General features: G+C 41.8%; 1 protein-coding gene across 6 annotated transcripts in view; it reads right to left on the bottom strand.

The window, feature by feature from the left end:
- The window catches only part of LOC139390248 (fibroblast growth factor receptor 1a), a 43,321-nt gene extending 27,236 nt beyond the window's left edge, over nt 1–16,085 (bottom strand). For 3 of the 6 annotated variants that reach the window (XM_071137498.1, XM_071137500.1, XM_071137502.1), the window contains exons 1-2: nt 15,488–15,692; nt 1,763–1,943 (exon numbers count right to left, since the gene is read on the bottom strand). In XM_071137498.1, the coding sequence (XP_070993599.1) occupies nt 1,763–1,850 (88 nt within the window). In that variant the 5' untranslated portion in view covers nt 1,851–1,943; nt 15,488–15,692. Of the gene's footprint in view, nt 1–1,762; nt 1,944–15,487 lie in introns of all 6 variants that reach the window. The other 3 variants (XM_071137499.1, XM_071137503.1, XM_071137501.1) reach the window with 2 other exon arrangements.
- Nucleotides 16,086–17,950: the final 1,865 nt, after the last annotated feature.

Below are 17,950 nucleotides of genomic sequence, written 5' to 3'. Positions count from 1 at the left end.
TGGAGAAAGACAATGCATCATGCTCCCCACCCCACTGGCAATATGTGACTTGTTTCAGGAAACTAGGCGTCACTACTTCACACGAGAGGCATTTGAACAGAAACATAACTTTTTTTAATCAAAATGTGTTTTTTGGCAGAAATGCCTTCTGGAACATGTGAACTTAACAACCAACTTGTATGCCATCTGTAAATATGAATACAATTGTTAAATGACGAGCCTAGTTGGTTTAGCCACAGGAAAAGACTGGAAGACTGGTGTGTGTGTGTGTGTGTGTGTGTATATATATATATTGTTTAGAAAGTTGCTTTTAGTTGCCTGGTTTGCTATATTGACATATACTAAATTCATTTTTTAAAGGATGGGTTTATTGGTGTTAAAATACACCAGTTATACTATTTTGGGCCACCAGGCTGCTGATGCATGTGAATCCTTAAAATAGATGGGTGGGGCTTAAGAGGGTGTGAACTATGCTGAATGGGTGTAGACAAAGAAGAGCTCTACAGTACGTGTTCCAAAACATTCAAGGGCCATTTTCTCAAAAGTTGATCAACTTTCAAAGCAGAATTACTTTCACATTGTTCCTCAACTGTAGTGTATGATATACAATTTTCTAGCTCTTAGTCTCTACTTTTATCCAATGTAAAAAACACAATTTCAAATTTTGCTACCAAAGAGCTGGGCGGTCACATATCCAGTCTCTCTCATTCTAGTTGTAAATTATTTTTTTAAACATAAAAACCATATATCTTTGGTTTAAAAAGGGCTCCTAGGGTTCCAACCTTAAATAAAGGTTTTTAAAAAGTTGTACAGCTCATTGAAAGTTTCTCTGGCAGTTAACTCATCCCTCTGTGACAGAAAAAACTATTTTCATTACAAAGGAGGAGAGGATAGGAGCAGGAATTGCTAGCTATGTAGTGTTGCTGCCTGGGCCTGAGGCTACAGATGGGAGCTATTTACTCCCTCCCTGTCTCAGTGTTGGGATAAACACAGCTCTGCCCAGTTTTATTTTAAGGCTTACTGCCCCAAAAAAGACCCTCTTTCATAATTACTCTAATTATAATGCTGGGCTTTATTATATTCCATTTGCAGCACTCTACTTCCGATTCCAGAGTGTAAACACCCAAAACTATCCACCCACAAGTCCAGGCAGCCATTACAGTACTGGAATTCAGCCCAAATAAACATTTTTCAGGATTCTATTTCAGTGACTCTATTCCATTTTTTTTTCAGCTGAGCTTGTGCAACAAATAGGTAGCCTACAAAAAAGCAACTTAGAAGTTAGCTATCTGAGCTTTACAATAATATAAAAGAGTAGATACTGAGAGCATACAGCGAAATGTCTCCAGGGTTACAAATGCAGCCCTGTCAAGTTAGATCCAGTTAGGCTCACTACATTACATCAAATACAGGGAAATGGGAGGGGGCTACACAGACTACAAAGAGAAAAACTTCAAACACTGGAAAAGTCTCCAGATTATTGCACAGCTACAGAGATCAGGGGAATTAAAGAATTACTGGTCAAATGGAGTGCTTGTAAAATAAATAACTACATCTCATCTCTAAATCCATCTACGGATGTAAATTAATAATAAAAAAGGCCAGCATATGACCCATTTGAAAAGGGTCTGGGATAAGAGCCAGTAAAATATATTGTGGTTCATGATGAAGAGAAATGTGACACACAAGAAGACATACATTTAGGTGATGGACTGGCGCCATATATGTGTATATTTTAAAAGAGGCCAGGTGGGAGCCTTACCTTCATCAGGGATGGCAGGCCGGGCCTGGGATGGTAAAATGTGGGCAAGCAAGGCCAGAACCACCAGCGTACTCCGCACCGCCAACATCCTGTGAGGGCCGCTACAGCTTTTGATTGCTCTGTGAATGGAATGCCATCGGGACCGCTGGGGAATCAGCACTGAGCCAGTCACTGTGCCAACCTGGAGGAACAAAAACACCACAAGGTGAAACTGTGCTCACAACTGAGGCATGTCAAACACAAATGCAAAGTTATGAGCCTTTGTTGAGTGCCTTGCATAAAACGAGAGCTTTGAGAGTTAGCGTACAGGAGGAAGAGTAGATGCTGAGCTGTGCTGAAACACTCAGACGGATTTCTCATAAGGGATCTATTGCATTTCATGCCAAACTCACTCATTATTCATGTAAAAACGAACACTGCACAATTGAGCATGAACAAGTACAGCAGATTTTTTAAACAGCATTGTTGGTTAATAAGGTCTTGTAAGTAAGCATTTCATGTAAGGTATAATACACCTGTTGTATACGGCGTTGTATGTGACAAATAAAGTTTGATTAGATTTTTTTTATTTTAATCGATTTTTGGACAGCATGATTTTGAATTTCAAATGAGCTTGGTGGTTTGCATTTTTTGCAAATGCAGATAATCCCAGTGTGATAAGAAAATACAAACAAAGCATGCATCAGATTGTTCAGGTATTACAAAACAAACAAGTGAAATTGTATTACGTAGTTCTAAAGTAAGAACAAAAGAAACAAAAAAAAAAGAGGCATGATACATTTTCATGGTCTGTACGTAATAGTATTACTACATACAAACCCTGGGAGGCGAGTTTAAAATGTTTTACTGTCAAACTCATACAGCTAGTCTCTAATTACACAGAGGAAAAAGGTTATTTTAACACACATTGTAACAAAAAGTATTTCTATGCAACAGTATCTAAAAAACCTTTCTTCACAACCAGTAACTTTAAATAAGCGTGTTCTAAAAAAGGCTACAATGAGTGTTAGTCATCTTCTTGCCAAGATACAACAAGGACGATACAATTAAGAATGAAGAGAGGAAACAAAAGGTGAATTCCTATAGGGATTCATGAAAGGCCATAGATAACTGGGCAAGCAGAGCTCATGTCACAGACAGGGGGGATGGGTAATCCCAAGAGCATTGAGAGTTTTGCTCCCCCATGGCTGTCGATGGCATAATGAAGCTGAGGATGTGTCGTAAATAGGCACGCTGCTGTGGGTGACCCTCACATGCACATCTGCTCGCCCCATCACCCTGCAGCATCTGGCCAGGGAGATTAACACTTGCCCCTAATTCCCATAATCCCCCTTTAGGAATTTGTTAAAGGACCCCAAACTCAGGGTTGTTATGTGATACCCCTGTAGAGAGGCAGCCAAGATGTAGTTTCCACACTTACAGATCTATCACCTAACAGTTGGTTTTGGCCCCAACCCCCATTTGTTCTCATGCCTGTCAAGTGGTGTGAAACAAATCCTTGTTGTAGGGTGCAGGCTTCTGAGAACTAGCCAAATTGTTGCATTAAAACAATCATGAAGTAGGCTATACACAATTAACTTACAGTTTGTCCAAAGTATAAAGCATTAAAAGACATATGGAAATATTAATAATCTCTAGAATGAATCAGCAATAAACGTGAGGAGATATAGGATGTGTCCGTGCATGTGGTAACAGTCTACATAGTTCACTTATGTAAAAGCAGGTTGGTGTGATCCAGATTCTACAGATCCAAGCAAAACAGAAAATAATCCAATGGAAACATCCAGTGGAGGTCAGGTCATCCCCATGACTCGACAGAGGAATAATGTTCAGTCAATTCTCATGGTCTTCATAACTGTTCTCCACTTAAACATGTTCCTTGTACTATCATCTAAAGAAATTCAATTTCACTTTCCAAGAATGGCCCAGTGTTCCGGCAGCTGAGTTGGATCAGAGGGTCCCGGGGGATAAAGGAGCTTGGTCATCACAGGCCCGTAAGCAGTGAGTCAGTGCCTGGTCAGGCTCCAAGTATCCACTTCAGCTGCCAGACAGAAGTCCACACAGCCAACCACGTTCCCCGAGCGCGACCACTACACAACCATTTAGACAACGTTTCGTGATGAAGGAACAAATGGGGTCTTCGGGGAGTGAAATATGATGCAACGGCCCACTTCCAAGTTTGTCAAGTGCAACCTGTGTTTTTACTGTAGGCCTATGCTAAAAACATACCGCACAAGACACACACTAATGGTGAGTGAATGTTTCCTGAATATGACGTCAATCAGAAAAACCCATCACCTTTGACAGTTATTTTTAAATTCACATAAAAGGGATAATTGACTTGGACAGTGTTCAGGCCTTGGTTGTGGTCTGCTCGTCTTTCCTGGAAACTTTGAGAAAAGCACACAAAATAGGAACAAGACATGAAATTAATTTATTCTCAGCATTTCCTATAACTAAGGAGAATAACAGTCATTGACATATTATGCATTGTGAGTCTGCAGCAAAGCTTGACTCGTGTAAAAATATCCTCCTCATCTCATGGATGTTACAAAAGATGTAGCCTCTGACAGTTGACACTAATATTGTTTTTATGGGTCCTTGAAATGGGACCCTGGGGCCTCCCTCTGTGCCATCAGAGTCCCTGGGTTCGCGCCCAGGCTCTGTCGTAACCGGCCACGACCGGGAGGTCCGTGGGGCGACGCACAATTGGCCTAGCGTCGCCCGGGTTAGGTCGGTAGGGGTGTCCTTGTCTCATGTCCTTGGCGCAGTGTGCGCTAACCAAGGTGGCCAGGTGCACTGTGTTTCCTCCGGCGCATTGGTGCGGCTGGCTTCCGGGTTGGATGCGCGCTGTGTTAAGAAGCAGTGCGGCTTGGTTGGGTTGTGTATCGGAAGACGCATGACTTTCAACCTTCGTCTCTCCAGAGCCCGTACGGGAGTTGTAGCGATGAGACAAGATAGTAGCTACTACAACAATTGGATACCACGAAATTGGGGAGAAAAAAAAAGTTTAAAATAAAATAAAAAATGCTTCAATACAATTACACTGAAAGTAAGCAGACATTTATCCAAGTAAAAAAAAACATTTTCTCCCAAACAATAGCTGTGGGGGGGAGTCACTGCTCATCGTGTCACATAGCCTCCACTGCATTTACGATCACACCGAATCCACACTGAGCCACACTAGTTGAGACAGAGATGATGGATGGTGAGTTCTGCAAAAACAACACTTTTGTAGAGAGACACAGAAATCTGAAGATAAAACGTGAAGTTATTAAGAAATCAGAATGCTCTGCCTTCACATTGACAATGAAAAGTTATGGTTTTCCTTCCCACCCAAACATGCAGAGACAGGGTATAAGCTCAAGCATGGCCCCGTAATTACTGTTCACTGTATCCACCAATCCATGCATGAAATTCCTTAGCTCTCCGTTTGATTCTGTAGTCAAACCCCACTAATTTCTCCACTCCCAGCGCCAGTCTACTGTGCAGATTCACCAAGCTTCTCTCCATGGGGGTTCAAGTTGAAGTTTTATTAGTCGTATGTACATGAAGAACCAAAAAAACAATAGGAGAGCACTCCGGTGAATAAACTTAACTAAACCTATTTGTATTGCCGCACAAATTTTGGGGTATGAGTCCGTCTTCAGCATGCATAGGAGGCAATGTTATGACAACAATACAGGCCACACACAGGTGGGCATAGTTGTGGGGGAAACACACACACACACACACATACAGTATATTGTGATGTTAAAGCCTATAGGAGGGTATATTTGGCCTACAAATTTATAGCCTTCCACAAAAAACAAGAATAAGGAACATAACTCATTGAGACCTGCTGGGGCAAGATTGCCCAAGTGGTCTAACTAATATGTCTCTCTTTGGAGAAGTAATTTATCCCAATCTCCTCCCCTACATGGCATCTTCACCATTTCAATGCCCATATAACGCAAGGTACTTAGTTCAAGATTATGGCTATTGAAATGCGAGGTTGCAAATGGAGCTCTTATGCTCAAAACTCCTTTTCCTCCTGTGGGAAAGGCCGTTTGGCCTTTCCCACATAATAAAAATAGAAGATCAAATCAAATGTATTTGTCACATGCACCAAATACAACAGGTATCAACTTCACAGTGAAATGCTTACTTACAAGCCATTGTCCAACAATGGATTTTAAAAAAAGGAAATAGTAACAATAAAATAACAATGCTATATACAAGGAGTACCGGTACTGAGTCAATGTGCAGGGGTATGAGGCAGTTGAGGTAATATGCACATGTAGGTAGGGGTAAAAGTGACTACACAATCAGGATAGACAGAGTAGGAGCAGCGTATGTGAAAAGTGTGTAAGTGTGTCGACATGGACAGTACCAGACAAAAGTTTGGACACCTACTGATTCAAGGGTTTTACTTTATTTTTACTATTTTCTAAAATTGTAGAATAATCGCACTTGTTGGCTTCGCTCTGCGGTCCAACTCATCTGGGTTGAGGTCGGGTGATTGTGGAGGCCAGGTCACCTGATGCAGCACTCCATCACTCTCCTTCTTGGTCAAATATCACTTACACAGCATGGAGGTGTATTAGGTCATTGTCATGTTGAAAAACAAATGAGAGTCCCACTAAGCTTAAACAAGCTGGGATGGTGTATCGCAGCAGAATGCTGTGGTAACCATGCTGCTTACATTTTCCTAGAATTCTAAATAAATCAGACAGTGTCCCCAGCAAAGCATCCCAACACCATCACACCTCCATGCTTCACGGTGGGAACCACACATGCAGAGATCAGCCGTTCATCTAATCTGCATCTCACAAACACATGGCGGCTGGAACCAAAATCTAAAATTTGGACTCATCAGAACCAAAAGGACAGATTTCCACCGGTCTAATGTACATTGCTCATGTTTCTTGGCCCAAGCAAGTCTCTTTTTCTTATTGGTGTCCTTTAGTAGTGGTTTCTTTGCAGCAATTTGGCCATGAAGGCCTGATTCACGCAGTCTCCTCTGAACAGTTGATGTTGAGATGTGTCTTGAACTCTGTGAAGCATTTATTTGGGTGCAGTTAACTATTATGGACTTATTAACTCTGGGTCTTCCTTTCCTGTGGCGGTCCTCATGAAAGCCAGTTTCATCATAGCACTTGATGATTTTTGCAGGTGCACTCAAAGTTCTTGAAATTGTCTTAAAAGTAATGATGGACTGTCACATTTCTCTTTGCTTATTTGAGCTGTTCATGCCATAATATAGATTTGGTCTTTTACCAAATAGGGCTATCTTCTGTATACCACCCCTACCATGTCACAACACAACTGATTGGCTCAAACGCATTAAGAAGGAAAGACTCCTGTGAATTGAAATGCATTCCAGGTGACTACCTCATGAAGCTGGTTGAGAGAATGCCAAGAGCGTGCAAAGCTGTCATTAAGGCAGAGGGCAGCTACTTTGAAGAATCTCAAATATATTTGGATTTGTTTAACACTTTTTTGGTTACTACATGATTCCATATGGCTTATTTCACATATAGTAAAAAAAATATACAAAAACCCTGGAATGAGTAGCTGTGTCAAAACTTCTGACTGGTACTGGTATGTGAAAGTGTGTGTGGTGTCAATATGCATGTGTGTGTTTTATGTTTGAGCGTATGTGTGAGCGTGTGTATGTTGGTTTAGTATATGTGAGAGTGTGGGTAGAGTCTGGAGAGTGTGCATAGAGCAAGTTTTTTTTTAAAGAGTCAATGCAAAAGAAAAAGGAGTTCAATACAAATATTCCAGGTAACCATTTGATTAACTGTTCAGCAGTCTTATGGCTTTGGGGTAGAAGCTGTTCATGAGCCTTTTGGACCCCAGACTAAACCCTCCAGTACCACTTGCCATGCGGTAGCAGAGAGAACAGCCCATGAATTGGGTAGCTGGAGTCTGAACAGTTTTAGGGCCTTCCTCTGACACCGCCTGGTATAGAGGTCCTGGATGGCAGGGAGTGCCTTGCAGTTAGATGTCAACCAGTTGCCATACCAAAGGGTGATGCAGCCAGTCAAAATGCTCGCAATGGTGCAGCAGTAGAACTTTGAGGATCTGAGGGCCTATGACAAATATTTTCAGCCTCCTGAGGGGGAAGAGGCATAGTCGTGCCCTCTTCATGACTGTGTTGGTGTGTTTGGACCATGATAGGTCCTTAGTGATGTAGACACAGAGGAACTTGAAGCTTTCGACCCACTCCACTACAGCACAGTCGATGCGAACGGGGGCGTGCTCGGCCCTCCATTTTCTGTAGTCCACAATCAGCTCTTTTGTCTTGCTGACATTGAGGGAGAGGTTGTCGTCCTGGCACCACTCCTGCCAGGTTTCTGACCTCATTCCTGTAGGCCGTCTCATCGTCATCGGTGATCAGGCCGACCACCGTTGTGTCGTCGGCAAGCTTAATGATGGTATTGGAGTCATGCAAGACCACGTAGTCGTGGGTGAACAAGGAGTAGAAGAGGGGACTAAGCATGCCCATCTGAGAGGCCCCAGTGTTGAGGGTTAGCATGGCAGATGTGTTGTTGCCTACCCTTACCACCTGGGGATGGGCCATAAAGAAGTCTTGGATTCAGTTGCAGAGGGAGGTGTTTAATCCCAGGGTCCTTAGCTTAGTGATGAGCTTGGAGGGCACTACGTTGTTGAAGACTGAGCTGTAGTCAATGAACAGCATTCTCAAGTAGGTGTTCCTTTTGTCCATGTGGGAAAGGGCAGTGTGGAGTACAATAGAGATTGCGTCATCTCTAGATCTGTTGGGGCGATATGCAAATTGGAATGGATCCAGGGTGTCTGGGATGATGGTGATGATGTGAGCCATGATCAGCCTTTGAAAGCATTTCATGGCTACAGATGTTCGCTCTAAGGGGTGATGGTCATTTAGACATGTTACCTTGGCATTCTTCGGCACAGAGACAAACTTCCGGTTTGAGTTTTTAAGCAGGAATCAGGGGGATAGAGTTATGGTCAGATTTACCAAATGGAGGGCGAGGGAGAGATTCGTATGCATCTCTATGCGTGGAGTAGTGATCTACAGTTTTTCGCCTCTAGTTGCACAGGTGACATGCTGGTAGAAATTAGGTCAAATGGATTTCAGTTTTCCTACATTAAAATTACCGGCCACTAGGAGCGCCGCCTCTGGGTGAGCATTTTCTTGTTTGCTTATGGCACCATACAGCTTGTTGAGGGCGGTCTTAGTGCCAGCATCAGTTTATGGTGGTAAATAGACCACTAAGTAAATAGTATTGTCTACAGCTTATCAAGAGGTTGGAGCAGAAACTCGAAACTTCATTAATATTAAAGATCGAGCACCAGCTGTTAACAAAGAGACAGCCCCCCCCCAACCTTACCTGAATCGGCCGTTCTGTCCTGCCGATGTATAGAAAAACAGCTGTGTATATGTTTTCCATGTTCAGCCATGACTCTGAAAAACACTGGATATTACAGTTCTTCAGATCACGTTGATAGGATAGTCTCAAACAGCGCTCGTCTAGTTTATTCTCCAATGACTGCACGTTCGTCAATGGAACGGAGGCTAGAGGTGGTTCATCCACTTGCCAACGTAGACTCGTTAGGTATCCTGCACGCCAGACTCTAACGCCTTTTTTTTTTTGAGTGTCAGGGATTTGGGCCTGGTCCTGGATGAGCAGTTTGTTCTTCGCTTCCGACTCATTGAAATAGAGATCTTCATCCAAATCGAGGATAGTGATCCCTGTTGATGTCCAGAAGCTCTTTACAGTCATAGGAAACGATGGCGGGAACTTTTTATGTACATAAAAAAGGTAAGATCAGCAGAAAAAAACTCCACAAAATAACACAATTGGTCAGGAGCCCGTAATAAGACTGCTGTGTCATTCAGTTAGAGGAACACTTAAGGAGATATACAACATATTTAATGTTACAGGTTATTCAACCTCAAACGTTTATCCTGTCACCCGAATGGAATGGATAAGAGAGCTCCCTCAGATCATGCCATAACAGTGAACGTAGTTGTGACAGGGGAAATTGCCACCTAGAATGATAGACATGAAATGCTATGCTTTTTTGGGGACCTTAAGCAATTCCTTAAATTTGGGGGTCTTTTATAGGAAAATCCTCAGGACGGATTCAAACGCTTTACCAAAACTGGGGTCACTGTGAAATAATGCGCCAATTTCTATTAACGGGGAGGCAGGGTAGCCTAGTGGTTAGAGCGTTGGACTAGTAACCGGAAGGTTGAAAGTTCAAACCCCCGAGCTGACAAGGTACAAATCTGTCGTTCTGCCCCTGAACAGGCAGTTAACCCACTGTTCCTAGGACATAATTGAAAATAAGAATTTGTTCTTTAACTGACTTGCCTAGTAAAATAAATAAAAATTAACCACTTCCTTGATCGACCAGGAAATGGGACTGTAGGTGGACAACAAAGTTGCAGAGGGAGGAATTCCTTTCAAGTGGTTGCAGTAATGCATTGTAATGTGTGTGTGCGGCATGTATGAGTGCCTTCAGAAAGTATTCATACTCCTTGACTTATTCCATATTATCTTGTTACAGCCTGAATTCAAAATTGATTAAATATATTCTCACCCATCTACACACAACACCCCATAATGACAAAGTGAAAATATGCTAGAAACCTTTACGCATTTATTGACAATTTATTACAGAAATATCCCATTTACAAAAGTATTCAAACCCCTGAGTCAAACCCCTGAATCACCTGTGAGTCTTTCTGGGTACATTTCTAAGAGCTTTCCACACCTGGATTGTACAATAGTTGCACATTATTCTTTCGAAAATTCTTTAAGCCCTGTCAAGTTGGTTGTCGATAACTGCTAGACAGCCATTTTTAAGTATTTCCATAGATTTTCAAATAAATTTAAGTCCAAACTAACTAGGCCACTCAGGAACATTCAATGTACTATTTGGTATGTAACTCCAGTGTAGATTTGCCCATGTGTTTTAGGTTATTGTCATGCTGAAAGGTGAATTTGTCTACCAGTGTCTTTTGGAAAGCAGACAGAACCAAGTTTTCCTCTAGGATTTTGCCTGTGCTTAGCTCTATTCTGTTTTATCCCAAATCCCTCCCTAGTCCTTGCCGATTACTTTTATACCCTTATTTTACCAGGTAAGTTGAATGAGAACACATTCTCATTTACAGCAACGACCTGGGGAATAGTTACAGGGGAGAGGAGGGGGGATGAATAAGCCAAATGGAAGTTCGGGATGATTAGGTTGCCATGATGGTATGAGGGCCAGATTGGAAATTTAGCCAGGACACGGGGGTTAACAACCCTACTCTTACAATAAGTGCCATGCGATCTTTAGCTACCACAGATAGTCCGGACACCAGTTTAACGTCCCATCTGAAAGAAGGCACCTTATATAGAGCAATGCCCCCAATCACTGCCCTGGGGAATTGGGATAATTATTTATTTTTTAGACCAGAGGAAAGAGTGCCTCCTAAGGACCCTCCAACACCACTTCCAGCAGCATCTGGTCTGCCATCCAGGGACCAACCCTGCTTAGCTTCAGAGAGAAGCCATCAGTGGGATGTAGGGTGTTATGTTGCTGGCTAAAGCATACCCATAACATGATGCAGCCACCGCCATGCTTGAAAATATGAATGTGGTACTCAGTGATGTGTTGCTGAATTTGCATTTCCAAACATAATGCTTTGTATTCAGGACAAAGATAATTTATTTGCCAGTTTATATTGCAGTTTTACTTTAGTGCCTTAATGCAAACAGGATGCATGTTTTGGAATAGTTGTATTCCTTACAGGCTTCCTTTTTTCACTCTGTCAATTAGGTTAGTATTGTGGAGTAACTACAATGTTGTCGATCCATCCTCAGTTCTCTTATTACATCCATAAAACTCTGTAACCATTTTAGTCACCATTGGCCTCATGGTGAAATCCCTGAGTGGTTTCCTTCCTCTCCGGCAACTGAGTTAGGAAGGACGCCTGTATCTTTGTAGTGACTGGGTGTATTGATACACCATCCAAACTGTAATTAATTATTCACCTTGCTCAAAGGGATATTCAATGTCTGCATTGTCTTTGTTTGTTTTACCTATCTACCAATAGATGCTCTGCTTTGCAAGAAAACCTCCCTGGTCTTTGTGGTTGAATTTGTGTTTGAAATTCACTTTCTCGACTGAGGGGCTTACAGATAAATGTATGCTTGGGGTACAAAGAGGTGGTAGTGATTAAAAAAGTAATGTTAAACACTATTGCATACAGAGTGAGTCCATGCAACTTATTGGGACTTAAGCTCATTTTTACTCTTGAACTTATTTAGTTCATAACAAAAGGGGTTGAATATTTATTGACTCAAGAAATGTCAGCTTCTCATTTTGTATTAATTTGTAATCAGAATTCCATTTTGACATTATGGGCAATTGTGTGTAGGCCAGTGACACAAGATCTATATTTAACCCATTTAAAATGCAGGCTGTAACAACAAAATGTGGAAAAAGTCAAGGGGTGTGAATACTTTCTGAAGGCACTGCATGTCTAGGTGCGTGCGTGTGTGTGCTAAGGTGCAGGGAGTCAGTGCAGGTGCTCAGATCAACCCGATAGTAAGGGAGTGAACAGCTTGTGGCTGGGTCCTTGATGATGCTATTGGGCTTCCTCAGGCACCATTTTGTGTAGATGTCTTGGATGGGTGGGAACACGACCACAGTGACATACTGAACCTTCTTCACCACCCACTGGAGGGCCTTGCGGTCATGGACAGAGCAATTCCCGTACCAGGCTGTGATGCAACTGGTCAGGACACTCTCGATGGTGCAGTAGTAGTATTTGGAGAGGACCTGGCTGGCATGCCAAATTTCTTCAGCCACTTTAGGAAGTAAAGGCACTTTTGCACCCTCCCGACAAGAGTGGTGGTGTTGTTGGTCCATGTCAAATCCTCGGTGATGTGGACTATCTCAACTGCAGTCCCATTGATATGGACCAGGGCGTATTCCCTCCTCTTCTTCCTGTAGTCAACAATCAACTCCTTTGTTTTGCTGATGTTCAGGGAGAGGTTGTTGTCCTGGCACCACAATGCGAGTTCACTTACCTTCTCCCTATAGGCTGACTCGTTGCTGTTGGTTTTCATGCCTACAACCATGTTGTTGTCAGTTCAATTTTGAGGACTTAAATGTGTCAAATACACCCAGTTATGATGCTTTCACATGACGGCAGCAGTCACATTTGTTAGGTCCTTCGAATTTTCCCAAGTGTACAACAATGTTTTAGTTATTATGCACACTCATTGTATTGTAGCTGATCTCCATTTCAAAATATGTGTAACTTCAGTCTATTTTTTCATATACACAGAGTAAACCAAACATTAGACTACCATACCCCATTCAAAAGGCACTTAAATATTTTGTCTTGCCCATTCACCCTCTGAGAAGCACACATATATAATCCATGTCTCAATTGTCTCCGAGCTTAAAAATCCTTATTTAACCTGTCCCCTCCCCTTCATCTACACTGATTGAAGTGGATTTAACAAGTTACATCAATAAGGGATGATAACTTTCACCTGTATTCACCTAGTCAGTGTCCTTAATGTTTTGTAAACTCAGTGTAAGTTATACATAATCTACATTCGAGAACATATTGCTAAATTATTTAACGCCACAACTTTCCACATCAACAGCAAGCAGCAATAATGATGTGCCAACCCAGCAGCCCAGTAAATTAGAGGGCAGGAAAACTCTTAACTCCCTTTCCTACAGCTCAACAGAACAACTGTTTTCCTGGTGAACTCCTTAAGGGAATGCCTCTTAGCTCAACCATCCATTCTCTCCCTCTCATTTCAAACCAACTTGGAGTAACATTTTAGGGTGCATTGACACTATCCATTCGTACCCTGCTTCCAAAGAAAGGCAACATCAGCAACACTAAAATTGAGAAAGCGGGCTTTAGGGACGGACCGATGATTTCACATAGTGAGTTTCACTGAGGTGTGTACTACAGAAAGGTGAAGGGAGAAATTTTCCTTGCAACACATAGGCCAAAAGGATTATACCCAGATGGAGTGTCATGGACATTATCCTTTACCTTAATTCACATAGCAAGAGATGGTAGATCTCAGTCAGTTGTTTTCAAGAAGAGTCACAAGTAAGGATTAATCGGCAAACAGCACAGTCATCTGTTTGCATTGTATATGTTATTCTCCCAGTAAGTATGTACCCCTACCTGGGATTGACAACCGAGGGGCCGAAATCAAAACCTGTAACTGAAACCTCTAAGCAGTGTTCTTGTACAGCAAGAAAGCCTAATTCAATCAATAAGCATTTGAGAGCATGTTTGTAAGTGGCTCTGGTTAAGAGCGTATGCTAAATGTAAATGTTTGTTTCGCACAACACTTTTTTTGTGTACATTCAACATGTGCATTCTTGCCACTGCGTGTCATTTTTGACTGAGCTCATTCTCAAAAACCCGTTTATAGTTTTCTTGTTTTTGTTTAACAGAACACCTCTGGTGTACTGAAGCATCTTTCCCCTAAAAACTATCCAAAGATGCTGAACCTGAGGGAGATGGACTATGATGGTGTAGTGACTTGGCTGGTGTAAATCAGGATTCTTCCCTCTTGAAAAGATTGGAGATGTTAGGATGGGTGATGACTTCATGACTCCACTGGAAATGTTGCAGAGAAAAGAAGTGATGTGCTATATATAGAGAGAGCAGGGGCGTGGTGGTCCCCTTCGTCTGATTTCTTCTAAAGCAAAAGGTGACCCATCTACCTTTAAAGTATGAAACCCTCTCATTTTTTAAAGGTAAGGGCACCGACTTCCAATCTCGCTGGTGTAAATGAACCATGCTAAGGAAACTAAAACTGTTCTTCAGACATTCATTTCAGATGATTGGCTATTTTGAAGATGCACTCAAGAAAATTATTGCGCAAAAGTGTTTTATGTCAAAACAAGCACCGACTTGTATTTGTAATTTGTCAGTAACATAGGTGAGGGAGGAAAAGGCTATAGAATATCTTTGGTAAAGCTTGGGAATGACAAACAATGATCAAATCAAACATTAGAAAGAAAACAGAGTAAAATACATTGCATAGCCACCATGCCCTAACATTTCTTGATTTAAAATGCAAACCGATGCACAACCCTATGCCAAATGTATTTACATTTTGCATGTCACACTGACCTAGGGTCATTTGAATCCTAATGTAAGTTTATGTGTGGGCTAATTGAAGAGATCAAGCAGGAAAGTCACAATAAATTCCAACAAATACTGACAACTTTAATGTTATCTCTCTAAGTGTTAGCAGTGGTGACTGAGCGCCCACAGATGGCAAATCAATTGCCCCCCACTCTTCCCAACCAATGAAGCACATGAAAAACAAATTAAAATATAAAAATACCACCAACTGTTAATAAATTGTCAACCGACTTCACAAGAGGGAAAACAAAATTCTAAAATCTGTGAAAAAGGGGGAAAGAAAAGCTCTAGTCGCGTCATTAGTGTCAGGGTTTGTTTCCAAACTAGAAACACATGCCCTCTAAGGACTCCATATAGGAGGGGGGTCTAGTGCTACTACAGACTGTAAAAAACACAAACAAAATGTCCTTGCTGAGACCTGTGTGTATCTGTCAAAATGTGGATACCTGATACAGATCTAAATCATGCTAGATACCTCCCTAAAAGTTATTCTAACCGCACGCTCTGTGCCGAACATGTAGCCTTAATAAGTAATGATTCCAATTCCCACCTTGGAAAAAACCTACCTTCTTGAGGGTCGACGAAACAGCCAGCGTAGAAAAATGTCGTACTCAGAGTGCGAGATTTGATGTTAAAACTTTACAAAAGCTTGAATATCCAACGTCGTTAACTTTAGCCCGTAAAGACGCTCCAGTATTAAGAGGAAACTTTTAGAAGAGATTTGCCTTTACCCACGTTTACCCTACTTGCCTAAAATAAAATAAAATCCGCAAGGCATCAAGAGAAAAATCGCTCCTGAGAAAAGCGTGCCCCAATCCCAGATCATAGAACTCAAAATGTCAGTAGCTACGTAGAAAGAGGAAAACATTTAGCATAGGCCTACATCGGCTACAATAAAATATGATTAAGTCTAGTTGTACTTTTGTCACAATTCTCCCCTACTCCAGTTCTAATAAATTTTAGAATCGATAGAAGATCCGTTCGTCTTTTAGCATAAATCCATTTATTCACGAAGAAAAAGCAAACCGGCTCAAATATTCCTTTACTATGATGTTACTGTCCGATAGACCAGAGGGTAAATGTATAAAAATAAAAAATAATTGTGCGCTCATGCCTATCTAACTTCTCTCGACTCAGGCTTCTCCTCACCACCCCGGGTCAAATGACTGCATAGACAACGAGATTCCGGACTCGTGGAAGCCTTCCCCCCTAGCATCGCATAGCAAATGCCTTTTCGCATCACTCGGATTGAAGAAACCTGGCTCCCCCTGCCATCCCATCCACAACACCGCTGTAGCGTACCCATAGAGGACTATAGTGCCCAAAAAACTATTTTAGCATGGACAGCGCCATTGATACTACGATGTGCCAGATGTTAATTACATTTTTTTATTTAACTAGGCAAGTCAGTTAAGAAAAAATCTTATTTACAATGACGGCCTACCTGCCTTGTTCAGGGGGAGAATGAAAGATTTTGTAACTTGTCAGCTCGGGATTCGATCCAGAAACCTTCCGGTTATTGACCCAACACTCTAACCACTAGGCTACCTGCCGCACCAAAATATCTATTTGTGAAATTGACTTGTCATTTCAATAAGCATAGGCTACTGGATAAAATCTGGGTTTATGATTGTAATTCAACTTTGCCATGGGTTACTGAGCTAGATGCAGGTAGTTTATAGCCCCCGATAGGCCTACATCTAATTTCAGGGTCCACAATAATACTGACAATAAATATGGAGAATGATACATTTGCGATGGAGCTGTGACCATGATCACAATTCATAACTTCCAATTAATGAACTAAACATGGTCATGAATAATTGCATAATAACACAAGGCTACAACAACAATCAACTTAAATTATAGGCTATTTATTAAATCAGTTTGCCAGCTCCAGGTAGGCTACACAAGTGGCACAAATTGATTTGCAATGACTCCAGCGATATCATAATTTCAACATATTTTTTGTATCAAATGGTAACGTTAGGCTACAGTAGCCTTCAATGGCATAAATAAAATGTATAGACTACTTAATGGCCAACAGATGCAAATGTATCATTCTCCACATTTAATGTCAGTTTCATTGTGGACTTCGCACCCCCCATAACAGAAGCACAGGATGGAGTTCCATAACATCCATTTCAAATGTCCACTCGCCGCGGCGGGGCTAGAGACCCAAAAACTGAGCATTCGTAAAACCCTTAACTTGATACGGTTTTCCAAAGGCAGACATTAGAATGCAGTTAACTTTAAACCAGCTCTGAGCGAATTTATCTAAAGCGCTCTAATGCACCTAATGTTGTTTTCCAATTCTTTGTCGCTATTGTTTCTTGATGCGCACGTTCATATATTTTATGGGAAGAGGGTTGGAAATAGATGTCTCTATAATGACAATCTAAATAGCCTACGTACAACTGGTAAAAAGTTATCACGAATTGCGCAAGTGACTCAGCTGCCGGCTCCAGCGCTCTCTTGACCAGTGCTCTCAACACACATACAGCCCTCCAGCCAACCCCACCAATCACTTACTCACTCACGCAGCAACAGCCAGCTCACTGACTAATAGTCAGCAGCAGCAGCAGGCCACGGTGAACTACAGTACGTTACAGCCTTATTCTAAAACTGATTAAATAAATGAAACATCCTCATCAATCTACACACAATACCGCACTATGTCAATTTTCTAGAGCTAGCTGCCCGGCCAAACTGAGCAATAGAGGGAGATGACCATGTTCACTCTGACATTCCTCTGTGGAGATGGGAGAACCTTCTCTGCAGCACATCACAAATCAGGCCTTTATGGTAGAGTGGCCAAACGGAAGCCACTCCTCAGTAAAAGGCACATGACAGCCTGCTTGGAGTTTGCCAAAAGGCACCTAAAGGACTCTCAGATCATGAGAAATAAGATTATCTGGTCTTATGAAACCAATATTGAACTCCTTGGCCTGAAGGCCAAGTGTCACGTCTGCAGGAAACCTGGCAGGAGACCTGGCAGGAAAAACATCCCCATCATGATGTGTGGATGT

Source organism: Oncorhynchus clarkii, chromosome 30 (assembly GCF_045791955.1).
Source record: "Oncorhynchus clarkii lewisi isolate Uvic-CL-2024 chromosome 30, UVic_Ocla_1.0, whole genome shotgun sequence".
In the NCBI taxonomy this organism is placed as follows: Eukaryota; Metazoa; Chordata; class Actinopteri; order Salmoniformes; family Salmonidae; genus Oncorhynchus; species Oncorhynchus clarkii.
The sequence above is the reverse complement of the archived record's forward strand: the minus strand, read 5'-3'. Positions and strand labels throughout refer to the sequence as shown.